At 38.1% G+C, this 17,153-nt stretch overlaps 3 protein-coding genes across 3 annotated transcripts; 1 reads left to right on the top strand and 2 right to left on the bottom strand.

The window, feature by feature from the left end:
• Positions 1-3,024: 3,024 nt before the first annotated feature.
• Positions 3,025-4,805, bottom strand: LOC122075230. The gene has a single exon (XM_042640186.1). The coding sequence runs from the start codon at positions 4,747-4,749 to the stop codon at positions 3,565-3,567; it is 1,185 nt and encodes a 394-aa protein (XP_042496120.1). The 5' UTR covers positions 4,750-4,805; the 3' UTR covers positions 3,025-3,564.
• Positions 4,806-10,553: 5,748 nt separating this feature from the next.
• LOC122075227 (pentatricopeptide repeat-containing protein At1g08070, chloroplastic-like) lies at positions 10,554-12,866 on the top strand. Its single transcript, XM_042640182.1, has one exon. It carries the CDS (start codon positions 10,637-10,639, stop codon positions 12,770-12,772), a length of 2,136 nt encoding a protein of 711 aa, XP_042496116.1. The 5' UTR covers positions 10,554-10,636; the 3' UTR covers positions 12,773-12,866.
• A 784-nt stretch (positions 12,867-13,650) lies between these two features.
• LOC122075702 (root phototropism protein 3-like) lies at positions 13,651-16,921 on the bottom strand. Its single transcript, XM_042640839.1, has 2 exons — positions 15,740-16,921; positions 13,651-14,321 (listed from the first exon to the last, which is right to left on the bottom strand). The coding sequence occupies exons 1-2, from the start codon at positions 16,469-16,471 to the stop codon at positions 13,785-13,787; spliced, it is 1,269 nt and encodes a 422-aa protein (XP_042496773.1). The 5' UTR covers positions 16,472-16,921; the 3' UTR covers positions 13,651-13,784.
• Positions 16,922-17,153: the final 232 nt, after the last annotated feature.

The raw sequence follows: 17,153 nt of genomic DNA, 5'->3' as shown, positions 1-17,153 counted from the left end.
GAGTTCGGATCAATTCCATAGTCAGTTGCTCCTGCTATGAGAGAGGAGAAAGACAAAGGAGAAAGATTCAATTAAACCACGGAATTAAATCTCCCCTTTTTCCCCTTCATCTTTGAGTGTGATAAAATCTCCCTTTGAATTGTAGTGAAATATTGTCGATCACAAACAAGTTGTATTATTAATATATTAACTTCATTCATCACCTACCACTGTTAAACCAATAATGCATAATAGCGTATACAAAAATGTTCATAAGTGAGCGACCAAAGAAACAATGATGGCTACAAGTGCTCAACCATCGTTTTAAGAATAGGCGGATTTGAATTGAAATCAACTCACCTCGATTCGATGATAAAAAGCAACATGGGTGATAATGCACGATGAACACATGGCCTTAAGATCTCACACATGATGACCAAGTGGCCTAGAGATCTCAGGCATGATTGAGATGTGCCATCATATAAGCATATAAAAATAGTCCTTTGGAAGAACTAAAGAAGGGAGTAGGAGGTAATTAAGGAAGCATGAAGAGAGAGAGAAAAGATTTGGATCTTTTCCACTGAACGCTTCAATTACCGTTTAACTAGACATAAGCACGTTTAAAAAAATATATCTCAAAATATTAAGATATATACTTATGTCTGATTGAAAGGTTATTTAAAAAAAGAATCATTGAAGAAGAGCCGAATCTGTAATTAGGATGAGGGATGGAAGGAGGATGCCAATACATTACATGTTTCGTGGTCGAGTTTTGAATACAAAATTTTACATTTTGATAATAATATTAGGAAAAAAGTGTAGTTAAAGTTAAGTTTTAATTTACGTCACTTTAAGTATGACGTATACGAACAGTCATTCCATACGCCACAAAAGCTTATATGTCTAGATTATTTTAAACATATATTACTGCATTTATCATAATATATATATATATATATATAAAGAACTTTGGCGAAAATCATTATATAAAGGATAATTTACAGCGCCACCCCTTAAAGAATGTCACTATTAGAGAAACACCCCCTGTATAATGTCAAATTAGACTTAGACCCCTTGCCGTTAATTACGATTAAATGAAGAGTTGAAATGACTGATGTACCCTTTTGGCTAAAACACATCCAATTGGACTTTTGCTTAATTCCCACTTTTTTTCGTCATTCACTGTTGGCAAAGATGGACGACAAGGACGATCTCCCGCATGGATGACGACAAAGACGGACCAAAACCTTTTCGACCTTTGTCGTCTTCTTCCTCAATTTAGCAAACAAACCCCAAGATGATATTCGTCCCGAAACCCTAAAAAGGATTGGACTCGTCCCGACTCCATCCTGCTTGATCCCACTTCTCAGAAAAAAAATTCTTCATCATCTTCAAAAAACACTCAAATATGAAAAAATCACTTCAATTAAAAAGACTACATAAAGAATTTTTTTTCACTGAAAATCATAACTCTAGAATCGACTTTAAAGCGGATTCAAAAGAGATAAGATGGATTATGAAAATGTAACTAAACAGCTGACATGAAATCGTCGACTAAAGTTGTTTTAAAATTGAAGGAAAACATGTATAGATCTAAGAACAATGGTTCTTGAGGAGAGGGTTCAAGTGGGAAGAAGAGAGAAGAATGGATCGCTAATGATCGAATAATGAAATGAACAGAGACCAGATAAAAAAAAACTGAGAAAAATCAGATGGAAGAACATATCATTATGCTAGACTTACCAATGAGGAAACTATTATCCAGTGCACCCAAATCCAAGCTCTGAATCCCACCCTTGTCCGCCACCTCGTCAAATTCCTCCAACAGATCTTGACTAGGACACATCGGTGTCACCGAGATAGGGCTTTTAGCCAAAATATTTTCGGCATCCTCCCACAGTGAATTGTAGGCAACTTCGAGCTTCATCCAGCCAATGAACTCCTTCCCAACAACATTGACCTTGTGTTTATCGTTCCCCTAAAGACCAAAAGTGTTCTCAAACAAGCAACTCTGATATTTGGAGGCGAAGTTCTTATAATCTTCGTAGTGAAGAACTTCATAGCCTAGACTAGGGGTGTCAATAGGTCGGTCCGGCTCGGTTTCGGTCGGGGTTGAGTCGATTTCGGTATGGGAAAGATGAAATCGAAACCGAACCAATAAGGAAATTCCAGTTTCGGTTTGGTTTCGGTTTCGGTGCGGTTTGGTTTCGATTTGTCTTCAGTTTCTTAAATCGATTTGTAACCGGGTTGGTTTTGGTTTTTGGTCTAGTTTGGATTCGACTTTCCATACAAATGTATACAAAACTATGCAAATTTTGATCTTTTTAATGAATTTTGGAGTGTTTCGGTTTCTTACCGGTTTGGTTTCAATTTCGGTCCGGGTTTTGAGCCGGTTTCGGGTTCATCTGGTTTTCGATGCGGTTCGATTTGGTTTTGGGGTTGCAATACTCCAAACCGAACCGAACCAATAAGGTTTCGGTTCAGTTCGATCCGTGTTGTTATCGGTTTGGTCCGGCCTGTTTTACCGGTTCGATTTAGGAATTGACACCCCAAGCCTAGACACCCTGGTAGACGAAATCAAAGTGACGCTAGCTGTTGAACTGCCTCAAATTCATTTCTCTGGGGACCTTCGCTCAAGCTTTGGAGCTAACCTCCAATACCCACCACCCCTCTCCATCTTCGTCTTCGGGTTTGACCCTGTCGTCCACGCGGGTGATCTTAAAGAAGGAGTAAGTGGTGAGGAAGAAGAAGAGAAATTGAGCACCAACAACACTACACCACGACACGTCCGCTCGAGGTTTGCATCGCATGGACGGGACTGAGAACGCCAAGTTACTGGTTTTCGGAGAAAGAAGAGAGAGAGAGATATTAGAGGGTATATTAGGTAACTCACCTTTTGCAAGGGTATTTTGGTATTTAAAAAAGTATGTACTAATTGACATCAACATATAAAATATATTCCGTAACAACTTACGGCAGGGAACTAAGTATAATTTGGTATTATAGATGGGAAGTCTCTCTAATAATGGCATTCTCTAGGGGTGGTACCGTAAATTACCCTTATATAAATATGATGAAAGGATAAGGTGTTCTCTTGAAAACATTTATTTACATCAGAAGAATTTTTTGTTACGCACTTAAATTAACAACCTAAAGAGCATTTATCTACAATAAGAAGTGGAAGTTTTCTCCAAATTCACTTCATCAATCCAAATCAAACCTGGACAACTGAGTTGTTTAATTGGTTAAGCGTCTGTCATGCCATCGTCGTGGTAGATCTAGATTTTGATTTTGGCCTTGAGTTGGAATTCTCCTATATTTACAATGCTAGTTGCCACTGCCACCCTCTTTGGGTTTCACCCTACACATTTTCACCCTTGTTTGCCCTCTTGGATTCTGAATTAAGTTCCTCTCCCTTGCAGGTAATCACCCCCATTCTGTCTCACATCATCTATGGGGTCACACCCCAAAGATGATACCCGTATCTCATGGACGGTGCGAGATAAGGTGGGGGTGATTAACTTCTGGGGAGGGGATCCAGAGACTCAGACTTGCCGATTTCAGAGCCATCATATCAAATCAAAATCATCGAAGTGACAGACCAGATGATAAAGCAATACCTCCCATGTTCAAGCCTTCCATCCTGAACTCAGGCAGTGAGACACATTTCCAATTTCCCTTTCCCAGATCATAAGACAGCCAAATCAAGTCCCATTGGCCCTTATGGTTAGACATCAGGATCACACTCACTTTCGCATATCTTTCCTCCAAACAACCCATCATTACTCCATAAGGTTTTCTAACCTTTTCCACCAACCCGTTTGGGACCTTGGAAACAAATTCCCATCGCATCCCATCCAAACTAATTCTCCACATCTCTATACAAGTAAACATCCTCACCTTTGCAAACTCATTTACCACCGTCGATCTTATGATCACCATGTTCCCATCACCGTACACATGTAACCGATGGACCTCATCGCTCGCGCTGAACCCTATTGCTAACCGCTCCTCCATTCCTCCGTCAAATCTCGGCCGCACAACAACCGGTCCATCGGTCTCCGTCTCCGATAAAGCGATCGCAACGCTCTCTCTCCTCCGATGTACCACGCTGAGGTAGACCCTCCTCCGATCACTGCCACGTTGCTCTCTGTCCTCGCTTTCATTGGCATCCATGGAATTCCACGTGTCAGTTTCCGAGCTGTACTCGAACAAAACCGGCCGGTTCTCAGACAACTCAGCGAACAAGAACCGGAAATTATCCGAACCGGAAGGTCCAGCGATTAATTTCAACCCGGATCGCCGCCAAGACGATGTGCCACGTGGACCAAGTGGACTCGGAGGAATCTTTCTGGTGGTCTTCGCCGTCGGATTCACGGCGATCAATTCTCGGCAGTTATTCGAAGCAAAGAGGAAAAAGTCGCCGGAAGCCGTCAAGAAGTAGAGATCTTCGCCGGGAGGAACCATAGGAAACAAGTACTTGACGATCGGAATGTTGAACCACCGATTGGATCTCTCGGTGAAACCATGGAGTACGGACGTACGAGTAGACCTCTTCGTGTAAACGAAGAGCCAGTTATCTGAACTCGACCTGACGTTGAACTCACGCCGGAAATCATTGCCGGAGATGATTGAAGTTAAGAATTTGCAGACTGACCTTAGATAGGAGAGTTCAGGAAGTGCAAGGCGTATCAGAATATCCTGAATAAGCTCCGACGGTAGGAGACATAGGCCGACGGTGTTTGACGCCGGATTCCGGCTTCCATCCATTTCGCCGGCGATGTCTCCACCCGACGCCACTGAGTAACGGAATTCGGTTTTATAGGCAAGCGTTTTGCCCAAAGTAGAGTACGGCCAATCGGCTATTATACTATCATACTACCGGAATGTCCTACTTCTTATAATAAATATTCCGGATCGAAGGGTGGAGATTGGTCAACGATATGTCTAGGTGGAGGATCAATGGATATGATGGCCAACTTAAGCGTGCTTTGCAATTGGGAGTTGCGTAATTACATGTAAATTCTACGCAAAGCACGCGAGCACTTTGTGGGGGGCATAGTGATTTGGAAGGAGGCTATCAGTGGAGCCCATGTGGGCCCCATCTTCATTTGTTTTAAGATGTGTTCACGTGTGGGATATGTTAGGGCTGAGGTTTTCTAAAGATGCCACGTGTGGGTGAAGAGAAGGATCAACGTAGATTATTTGACTAATTTAGTCTAGGGCGGTGTCGGCTAGTTGGGCTGCAACGTGCGTTTGGCCTAATAAGGTTGGCATTTGTTTTGTCTCCCATAAGAGTCATACGTGGAGGACCTCTCTCATTAGATCAGATTCAGCCGTCCAGGTTTTAGACCGACACCTGGGACAACTCTGAGAGTTAAAGTTGAGCCACGTATTAATTTATTAATACAAATCCATGATCCCTTTATAAGAGTGTAGTAGAGTTATCTAGAAGAGAAGAGGACAGCTAGAAAAGTTTTTGGGAAGGAGAATGAAACAATCCTAGGGTTGCCCACATGGGTAAGAGAATTGGGAATCGTGTGGATAAAAGCATTATTTTTAATTTCGATTCTTCATTAGGGTATATGTGATTTAAATGGATATTACGATGATACATTACTGCACTAGCTTACCTAGAGATCAAGTCTGAAAATTCTTTTATATTATTTCTTATACTTTTGATCAAGTGAATAATCGAAAATAATGTTGAGATAATTTAGGAATGAATGCATGCCAATACATTGGGAGAGTAGACAGCTTAACTTGAATCTAAATTCTTACAAAATGATTATCGAGATTGTTCACCAAATGATAGAATTGTCAAATCATCCTACCACGTAACAATCAAGGAAAAGCTTATCTTGATGGGAGTCATGAAATGACATTTTTTTTATAAAAATATTGAAAAAATAATAGGGAATTAGGTGAGTGATACATGATTTACTTATCTTAGCACTTGTATTATAAAATACAAGTGCTACAATTGGACAATTGGATCTTCAAATTTTTTACTCTCCAGTTGCTCTCTAAGGTTCTATTTGGATGTGGACAATCATTGATTTCTGCTCATCTCTTCTCTTAAATCGATTTTTTTTTTCTCTTTTCTTTTCTTGACATTCAAACATGGCCTAAAATTCTCAACAGTTATGGAGAACATCTTTCTTTTTGGTCTGATTGGTGCCAGAATTTTTTATTTTTTTTTGGGATGCTGGACTCAACACTGGGATGAGATAGGGATCCACCAGAAGCCAGACAAGGGGACTTACTTCGTCACACTTATTGCTAGTTTGCTAAAACTACTACAATACTACTACTATTTCAAGAAAAAGGTAGCGATAGGGGGATCAAACTAGTGACCTTCCCAAGAATTTACGTTACACCCAACTATCTAGCTGCTTGTTATTGGGCTAGAAGCTCATCCCCAGCACCGAAACCTTGGAGTCTTGGAATTGAGGGAAAACTAATATGTTAAACGATCCCATATGAAGCTTATCCATGCTTTGCAAATGGAAGAGAATTGAAAAGGGATTTCAACAAGTATTTAAATCTCAATATCTAGGACTGAATTAGCCAATCACAACCTATTTCTGGCTGAATTTAGAGATAGAAAACAATTGGTTTTTGTAGTTGATCGATGTTAGTGCGCTTCACTGCTTTCAGTGAAGGTTAAATGGTTCTCATTCAACTCCGGTATGACCTGGTCCATGCGGTTGTGGGATCAGTATGGGCTCGCAAGACTAGTCAGGCCAAAGACCTAGATACCCACCGTTAGTAAAAAAAAATAGTTGATCGATGTTATAATTCATGGATAAGGCTCTCCTTTAGTGCTTTTACTTGCAATCATGGATTTCAAATGTGAAGATTCCTCCCTTTTAAAGAAAACAAGGGCCATGGATAGACTTTGCTCTTGTTGACAAGTCAATGTCATTTTAGGTCAAATAGTAGATTATTTATTGAGTATGACATTTAGTGAAAAGCATTGAATCCATAAATAAGTTGTCTAAAACATCTATCATCTTGACGTTTAAGTATAAACAAGAGCACATGTCAATTTACGTATTAAAGGAGAGGATTGAATTGGATATCATTCATTAATATTATATTATCATATAAAAATAATAAAAATTTTAATTGAAAATAATTGTAATATAATATTATATTAATTAATATATGAATTAATGTTTCTCCATAATTATTAGTTGTTAAAAGAAAAATAGAAGGTGAATTTATACATTAAAATAAGAAAAATGTTCTCCGAGCCATAGGGGGAGGGCTCTCTCTCTCTCTCTCTCTCTTTTCTACATATGAAATGACCTCATTGTCCACTTATGAAGGAAGAAAAAGAATCTGCCGCACGATGTGCTCCTCAATGCGCTTGCTCAAAAAATCACTCCCCTTTAAATAATCAAGTTTTGATCAATAAGTAATTTTTTCACAAAAACGGAGTGATATAAAATGAAAATAATCAAGTTTTGATCAACAAGTAATTCCTTTCACAAACATGGAGTGACATAAAAGGAAACTGTGGGAACTAAAACAAGACAATAGCTACGCAACAACCATTAAGAATCTCTTATGTGTTGATTGGGATGATATTTGGTTATAAAGCATATAAATTCATATATTAATCAATTCATAATATAATCAATGAAAAATATCTAAAATCTTCAAGCATAAATGAAAGCACATGCCAGTTACTTATAAAAGGAGAGAGGATTGATTGGATGACCATAAGCTATATTATATTGGCATTTGCTTACAAAAAATAATACAATTTTAATAATTTTAATTTTATAATAATTAATACCATTGTTTTCCATGATTATTAGTTATGAGAGGAGATGTAGAAGGGTTTTTTGCATATTAAAATAATGGGAGAATGTTTTGTAAAAGTCAGCGTGGCTTCTACATTAGCGTATGGATCAATGGAAGTGCACGTAGAAGCATCAACAATGGCAGAATTTCTACCCTTTTATGTGGGGCAGGATGATCACTTTGCTGTGTCTTGGCATAAAGTCCACACTACCTTTTAAGGTTCATTTTCCTAACGTAACAAAGAAAAAAAGTTCTACACGATTTTTTATGCAGATTCTCCTTAATGGACACACCTATTATTGTAATGTGCAAGAATGATATGGCAAACATGACTATTAGATATTTAGGAAATTATTTGAATTTGTAATGTATCAAATTTCAGTCTCAAATTTAATTATGAGAAAAAGTTCTCTGAGCCATCAGGCGAGTACTCTCTCTTTCTTACTCTCTTGAAATGAATTCGCTGCCCTCCCATGGGCAAAACTGTTTTATCGCACCCACTCTTTTATGCCCTTACTCAAAGAATCCTCTCTATTAAATTGTTTGCTCTTTCATCTTATATCATACCCACATAAAATTGTCCACACATCCCCTAAATATAGTCCTATGCACACCTTGATATCCTTAGATTTTTTTAATACCTTATTTTACCACTTGTCAAACTCGGATTGATACGAAATTAATAAATAAGATGTCTAATGACAAACCAAATGAATCCGTAAATTATAATTCATAAAGTAATCTCTCTAAAATATCTAAATTATCTTGAGGCTTAAGCATAAATGAGAGCCCTTCTTTTTACGCATGAAAGGAGAGGATTGATTGAGTAACTTTAAACTTAAGCTTTCTTATATAATATAACCATGTTGTCCCCTTGCTGGTTTTTCATCGTCTTTTTAAACAAGTTACCATTAGTTAAAAGATAATATTTTAATAAATAATAATCGGAATACTATAATAAAATAAATGATGTAGCCAATGTATCGCACGCACTTTTACAATATTTTTTTTTTCTTGGAAAAATTACATAATTACTTATTTTTAGATTTCTCTTTACAAAATTATCTATTCATAATTTTAATTATCAATAATACCTAAAATCAAGTTTAGATTTACAATACTACCCACTTAATGTTTTAGTTAACTAAAGTATTCAAAATCAGGTTAGGATTTACAAAAGCAAATTTTGGGTATTTTTGTTAACTGAAACTTAGGGTGTATAATTTTGTAAAAGAAAATTTCAAAGTGGGTTGTCATATAATTATTTCTTTATTTTTAACCCCCTCCCTTGACTATATTGGTCCCATGTAGTTGATTCTAATTCTCACACCGCCATTGGTGTGTATGAGATATTCCACCGTATTGGCAATGTAAGGAACCCTCTGTCTTACAATATATAATTAATCCTTATTTAATTATTTTCATGATAAATAATTAGGGATTAAGGGGAGAAAAAAAAAACAAATGGTTAGAAGAGGGGACAATAAAAGGTGCCAATCAATCAATTCGGCCGATTTCAATTGGTTTACTGTGCCAACCTGAAAACCATACCAAATCGTTAGGAAAATTTTGGTTTTGACCAGTTTGTTTATTGGTTTGTAATTGGCCAAATATTAGGTTCGGTTCGATATAATTTTGAATTCTATATGTATATATTATACATAAGAAAATCAACAGAAAATTTCATTATTTTTTTCAATTTCTTATCAGATTACTATTGGTTTGATCTCAATTTTTATTTGAATCTGATTTGATCCACTTTTTGATCGGTACAATTTACGTAGTTTTGATTTCTATTGATTCTATAAAACCTCAATCCAAAATCAAATCGGCAAGATTTCAATTTGATTCGATCCAAACTGAACAAATCATTTTCAATTGGTATTGTCAATTAAGGTTTTCTTTTCCTATCAAAAAAACAAATTTTTATTTATTTGTTTTTTAGTGGGAAGGTTGGGGGGTGTTTAAATATTAGGGCTTAACTTCGAGAGCCTTAGGGGGTGTTTGGTTCAGTAAATCTTTGGGATGACATTCTTTAGAATGATAATTCTTAATTTTTAGAGTTGTTTGGTTCCACTAGGATGACCCTCATAAGTGAGCATCCTACTTTTCATGAATGACCATATTACAAAGGATGTGTTCCAAATTTGAATTTACCTCAACACTTAAACTTATATTTGAGCAACCTTTTAAACACCTAGTATAAAAGGAGAAAGCGGAAAGACGTTCTCTACGGAAGCCAATATCTCAACCCGCGAGAAACATGTACTAGCCTTAAGGCAACCAAACGATTTTTCAGAAAGAAACATAATTCGGAAGAATGTCTATCAAAAGATTGACATTTATATCTGATATATACACCATTTGATTTATCGAACCAAACACCCCCTTAGGAATCAGAATCACAGATCTATTATTTAGCATCTTAAGATGATGTGAAAAATATTTTCATGCATCATTTGATTACGATTAAATTATTTTTTTTCTTTTCTGTTCTTTATATCCAAACATATCAGAAAATAATCTCTTCAGGGTAGTTATAGGATCCACTGCTCGTATCATCTCATCGTACGAATTAGTCTCCAACACCTGTTCCACCATCTGCCATTATAATGATAAAAAAAATATATATGGAAAAGAAAAAAGACATGTGTTGGATATTAACTCATGCAATCCGATGATCATGCGAACAACTGATCTATATTTTCAGGGTACAGTTATTATCACCACGAAAGATGATGTGGCAGATGTTGTTACTTGGCAAAGTCGGATTGGTCCGAAATAATAATAATTACCAGACCTTATCAACAGAAAAAGTCACCAAGCAAGCACTGACGCAGCCATGGCTGTTCCTCTTTCCCTCCCGTACCATACACCATCCATGGCTTCTGAAAAACCTGGATTCAGGAATACCACCACCAATAAACCCAACGGCACTACCAACAACAACCCAGTTCAAACACACCCATGTCTTGTTCTGCTAGAGAAATGCTCCAACATGTCGGAACTCAAGCAAATCCACGCCCAAATGATCAGGATTGGCCTCTTCTCTGATGTCATTTCTGCCAGTAAAATCGTTGCCTTTTGTGCTCTAGAGGATTCGGGAAGCCTCAATTATGCTCGTCTAGTCTTTACCCAGATTCCCAATCCCACCTCCTTCATCTGCAACTCCATAATTAGAGGTTACACCAACAAGAACTTTCGCCGAGAAGCCATACTCTTCTATCGGGAAATGATCCAAGAAGGTCTCTTTCCAGATAGATTCACATTTCCTTCATTGTTTAAATCTTGTGAGGATTTGAACGAGGGGATGCAATTGCATTGCCATTCTGCCAAGTTTGGTTTTGCATTGGATTCTTATATTCAAAACACTTTAATGAATATGTATTCAAACTGCGGGAATTTAGTGTCTGCTCGGAAAGTGTTTGATAAAATGGTTGAGAAAACTGTGGTTTCTTGGGCCACCATGATTGGGTCTTATGCTCAGTCGGATTTCCCACTTGAAGCTTTGGAGCTTTTCCGCCAGATGGATTTCAATAAGGTGAATCCTAATGAGATTACTTTGGTGAATGTTTTAACGGCTTGTGCGAGGACGAGAGATCTGGAAACCGGAAAATGGGTTCACAGGTACATGGATAAGACTGGAATGGGGTCTCATGTGGTTCTCACCACGGCTCTCATGGATGCTTATTGCAAGTGTGGCTGCTTCACTCTGGCTAGAGAGTTGTTTGACAAAATGCCTGAAAGGAACTTGTATTGTTGGAATGTAATGATAAATGGACACGTCGAGGATAGTGATTATGAAGAGGCTTTGCTACTTTTCCGTCAAATGCAGCTTGAGGGTGTAAAACCAGACAAGGTGACGATGGCGAGCTTATTGTTAGCTTGTACCCATTTAGGTGCTCTAGAGCTTGGAAAATGGCTGCATCTCTATATTGAAAAGGAAAACATTGAAGTTGACTTAGTCCTAGGGACAGCACTTGTGGATATGTATGCAAAGTGCGGAATCATGGAGACTGCATCAAGAGTTTTTCAGGCAATGCCTCAGAGAGATGTTATGACTTGGACTGCCCTGATTGTTGGTTTTGCTATGTCTGGGCAAGGGGAGAAGGCTTTGGAGGCTTTCAATGAGATGCAGAGGTGTGGGGTGAAACCCGATGCAATTACCTTTGTTGGTGTTTTGGCTGCTTGTAGTCATGCTGGCCTTGTAGATGAAGGGTACTCACATTTTGATTCTATGTCTAGCCTTTATGGTATTCAGCCAAGTGTGGAACACTATGGGTGCATGGTAGACATATTAGGTCGAGCAGGCCATATTGCTGAAGCAGAGGAGTTAATACAAAATATGCCAATGCCACCGGATAATTTAGTACTGGGAGGTCTTCTTGGTGCTTGCCGGATTCATGGTAACCTTGAGGCTGCAGAGAGAGCAGCTCAACAGCTTTTAGAACTTGACCCAGACAATGGTGGAACCTATGTGCTCCTCTCTAATATATACAGCAAGTTAGGGAAGTGGGATGAAGCTAAGAAAACAAGAGAATTCATGGTAGAGAGAAACATTAAAAAGCCTCCTGGTTGCAGTCTGATAGAGGTGGATGGAACTGTTCATGAATTCACCAAGGGAGACGAGTCTCACGCTCGGTCTTCAGAAATAAATAACATGTTGGAGGATATGATATGCTGCTTGAAGATAGCTGGTTACCTTCCCAACAAATCTGAAGTTCTATTTGACATGGGTGAAGAGGAAAAGGAGGATGCCCTTAGTCGCCACAGTGAGAAGTTAGCAATTGCCTTTGGGCTCATAAGTACAACCCCTGGTTCGCCAATTCGGATTGTGAAGAACCTTCGTGTGTGCAGTGACTGCCACTCTGCTACAAAGTTCATCTCCAGAGTATACAACAGAGAGATAATTGTGAGGGACAGGAATCGGTTCCATCATTTTAAGGATGGATCATGTTCATGTAAAGACTTTTGGTAATAATCATAATTCTGTACAATTCATTCCTATTTCTTGATGTAGGATACTTTGACCTAATAAACCATGGATAATGCAATTAAGCTGAATTATTGTAGTTGCTTGAATTTATAAAAACCCCAACTGGAGACTATAGTATATATTGCTACTGTTCCCTCAACACCCCCCCCCCCCGGGGTAAAAATAGTCAAATTATAGAACTATAAACTATTACCTATTAAGTTATTCTCGAATCTCAACCTTATTATTATTATTATTAGGCATTTGTGCCTTTACACAGTCCAGTTGAGAGAAGCTTCTCTCCACAGGACCCCTTAATGCTCTCACGTGGTAGGATGATTTTATAATTCTGATTGTTGATAAACAGGGCATAGTCTGAACAGGCCATATGTCAATTTTCACACTCACACTCAACCATGCATATTTCTTCAGCCTTCCTATGTACTTTACTCTGACCCATATGTGCACTCTCCCATTTCCTGGACTTCTCAAAGCCCTGTTTTGCCACTTGGCAAACTTCATTTGACTGAAACTTGACAAGTGAGAAGGAAGACCTAGGGGATACCTGTCCACAAAATTTGGATATCATCTAATTACGGACAAAACAAATGACAGTGAAGAGAAAGCTCTCCCTGCAGCTGTGAAAGAACCTTTGGTACTATTATTATTCTTATTACCATTTACCACTACTATTGTTTAGCCAAAATCTCAAAGAATGAAGAATCAAGAACACTTTGATATCTATGCAATCAAAGCATCAAATTACGTAGGATTATTGGGGTGACTTCGGAAAGGAATGGCCACATGAGACCTTCTTTGTCATTTGATGCTCTAGTGACCTTTCTTATAGCATAAAGAGATATGAGAGATAAGATTGTGACTGCAGTAAAGCAACCCATCTCATTGACCAAATCACAGAGCTTCATAAAAAAAATATTAAAAAATAATTCAAAGCTTAGTATGAGGTACATAAGTAGAAAGTAACACAAAAATAACAACAGATTTATCAAATCATTCAAGACATGGATTTCCTCCATTTGGGTGTGATTCGACCTTGCACCAGCTTTGCTTTCATATTTATAGGCGTTTGCCCATGGCCCAGCTCTCCCACTTCCTCACTTTCCTGAATTCCATCTATCATGCTACTAGATTTGAATGCAGGTACTCGTAGCTTACGCCATGTAAAGAAGCCCTTCCTCTTCTCTACTACCTTTTCTAAATGTGCTTGCAAGGAATTACATTGGTTCTGAAGCTTAAGAACATCTTCTCGCAACTTTCTTATCTCCGTCTGCTGTGCTGTCACTTCACGCTTTGATGGGCAGCGCCCTGATGGCTCAAATCCAATGTTTGGGCTTCGGGTTCCACTCAAGGATCCACTCCAATCAACTTGACGATTCAGCTTTGCTTGTTCAGAAAATAACACTTGGATTATAGCACGGACAGGTAAACGTTCATTTTGTGCTGCATGGAAGGATGCCTCTGGTGTGAGTTTCTGGTTATCAATCAATCTACAGAGAACTTTCCTTCCTTCCTTGGGTATCCCTGGGTGTGCCTGCAATTGTCATATGGATTACAAGAGTTGAAAAAAAAGGAGGAAGAGCACTGAGTTTATCCTGATCATTTTGAATAAACTAAAAGGACTGATCAGATGACTACCATGTAGGGTAAGGTATGTATAAGGAAGTGGTAAGACCACATGCCTGGTTTTGGTGTTCTGCGGAAGAAACTGAAACTAAGAATGAGGTTGATTCATTTTGAGCACTTCCCACTCCAATCAACACTGTCATTAAGGCTCTGTTTGTTTTTATGTAAACTATTACATGGAAAATTTTGACTTGAAAATTTTTATATCCAACATTTTGAAATATATTTTTTTAAAATTTTTGTTTGTATAAGGTAATATGTGATGTAAAATATCATTGCAAGATTTTTCAATTCTTGCTTGTTATTTATTATGCATAGTAAAATTATTTTAAATAATCACATAAAACATTATAATCAGATTTGAATTATGCAATCCTCATCATTTGGTTGTGAGAACTATGTATGGACTATGGACATGAATCTTAATGATACATAGGTCATATGTGATCCAGCCAACGCAACAACGGATTTTCTTAAAAAGTTTATGAGGGAATATTTTACTTCAATTTACACCCATAACTTTCCAGGGCAAAATCTGGAAAATGTGTGATCCCCCTGAAAAAAAAATCCCATATAAAATTATGAATTAAAAAATAAATAATTACAATTGTATTTTATAATAAAAATTTTCTTTCCCAAATATTTTATGCAAAAACAAATGGAGACAAAAGCTAAACAACTGATGTCATTAGTTGCTGACCCAAGGGCCCAAGCTTGGTTGAATTTCACATGTTCTATGGCCTGCGGGTCCTCTGCATGATAGAAACAAATCAAGAACTCTTTTGTAAAGGAAATTTGTGCCGTTGGAAAGTTGCACCCCCATAGAACTCTAGGCCCTAGCCACATACAGAATCTGGTGTGGTTGTAATTCAATAGCTGCTTTTCTTAGGGTGTGTTTGGTATGTATTCTTTGCATAAATTTTCGGTTTAGAATGCATTATGAAGTGAGAAAATAGAGAAGAATCGGGTTTCAGAAGGCATTCTAGACTCTATTCGGAGAATATATACTGACACAGCTTTAGAGACCCTACACTGCTTTTATGGGTTTGAGAATAAAAAAGATGAACTTGTGAAGCTGTAAAAAGCCTGTAATGGGGTTTTAGGAAATGTAGCTGGAAATAATGAATCAGAACACAACCCAGAAACACAGCATACTAAACAAGTGACAAACATGTAAAAGGTAGTAAGTTGTTATAGCCAATGTAGCTGGAAATAACATATCAGAACACAACCCAGAAACACAGCTTAGGAAGGAAGTCATGACAAACTTGTAAAGCATGAAACAGGGTTGTTGTTACTTATATGTGAGAATGCATAGGGTCTTACTTTGATATAGGTATCAAGGGCTCGATACAGTCCATCATCTGTTGAACGAGCGTGTCTGGGGAGAGCTCCGGCAAGGGCCACAAACTCTGATAACGTCAAATTGGCATCGACAGCAGCTTCTGCGAGGTAGCAATCAACAAGTTTGGCGACTTTGACAAGAGCAGCTCCACTCTTACTAGCTTCATCCATGTTGTTGAACCTCTTAACCAAACGAAGAACAAGTTCAACATCCAGAAGTGTTCCACAAGTGTGACTGAAGGCTGGTATAAGGAGCTCTTTTAATGAGGCTTGGTCAAGCTGCCATGAAATCCGTTTCTCAAGCTCTGCTCGATAAGCTGGCTCAACACTAACCATGTTAGCTATACGTAGAAGTCGTAGGAGGAAATTGCAAGGGACAGAATCCTTCTCTGGAGGAAGAATTCCGACGAGAGTCTCTACACAGAACCTTTTCTTCATCCATGAGGCTGTGACACTCTCTGGTGAATCCTTGAAGTCTGTTAGACTCTTATTGGCATCATCAACAGATAGGTCTGGGAGCCACTTTGAAGCATAGTGAGCTATGATTGAACCAATGAGGTCTGGACGAACTCCTTTGGCCTTGATGCCGGTAAGGGTCTTAACAAAGTAGTCCATGTCAAGGATACAAGCATCATCAAACCAACATTCTTCTGCAAATGGTGTTGTTGGCTTACCAGAGATGGCTGCAACTTCAGACAGTGAAAGGTTCTTCATTATAGTGAAGCTGTAATAGTTGACACTTGATAGAGATTCTAAACTGTGGAGAAGAGACTTGAAGCTGTGAGTGTTTCTTTTAAGGGTAACCTTATTTTCGCAGAGAATTCATGTTACAGATTTTATTTGATAAAGGCCATTTCCCCTCTAGATTGTCATCCACCAATTGACTCAATTACCCTGGAATTTGAGGTTTTTTTTTGGTCCTAATGGTTGCTAATTCATAGAAATGACATGGGTGATTGCGGAAAGATTGAAAATGATCTTAATCGTTGAAATTTGGATGAAAATGAACCATAGAAGAATAATATGGGGGAAGAGGAGACACAGAGAGAGAAAGACAAAGCTCTCAATAAATTTAATATTCCTCCATGACACCTCTGCTATGGAGAAACAAAATTCCAATCACAATGAACAACCCAGAATGAAAGAGACCTGAACTACGTAGAACAAAATTTCATTATAACAAAATTCCATCATTGCACCATCCAAAAATTAAATGGACTTCAAACAAACCAAAAAAATAAATAGAGGAAAAAAAAAATCTGTATGAAAATCTCTATCCTCTGTTTCTGGCACTAGCCCTGCACCCAAAAATTCTTGTCTGGAATTCTACATTGAATTAGGTATGATGATCATCAGATCAGAATTTTCTGGACCCGATTCAGATGCCGTAAATTCC

This window comes from Macadamia integrifolia, chromosome 4 (genome assembly GCF_013358625.1).
Source record: "Macadamia integrifolia cultivar HAES 741 chromosome 4, SCU_Mint_v3, whole genome shotgun sequence".
NCBI classification, from domain to species: domain Eukaryota; kingdom Viridiplantae; phylum Streptophyta; class Magnoliopsida; order Proteales; family Proteaceae; genus Macadamia; species Macadamia integrifolia.
Note: the sequence above shows the minus strand (reverse complement) of the source record. Positions and strands in the feature narration are given on the sequence as shown.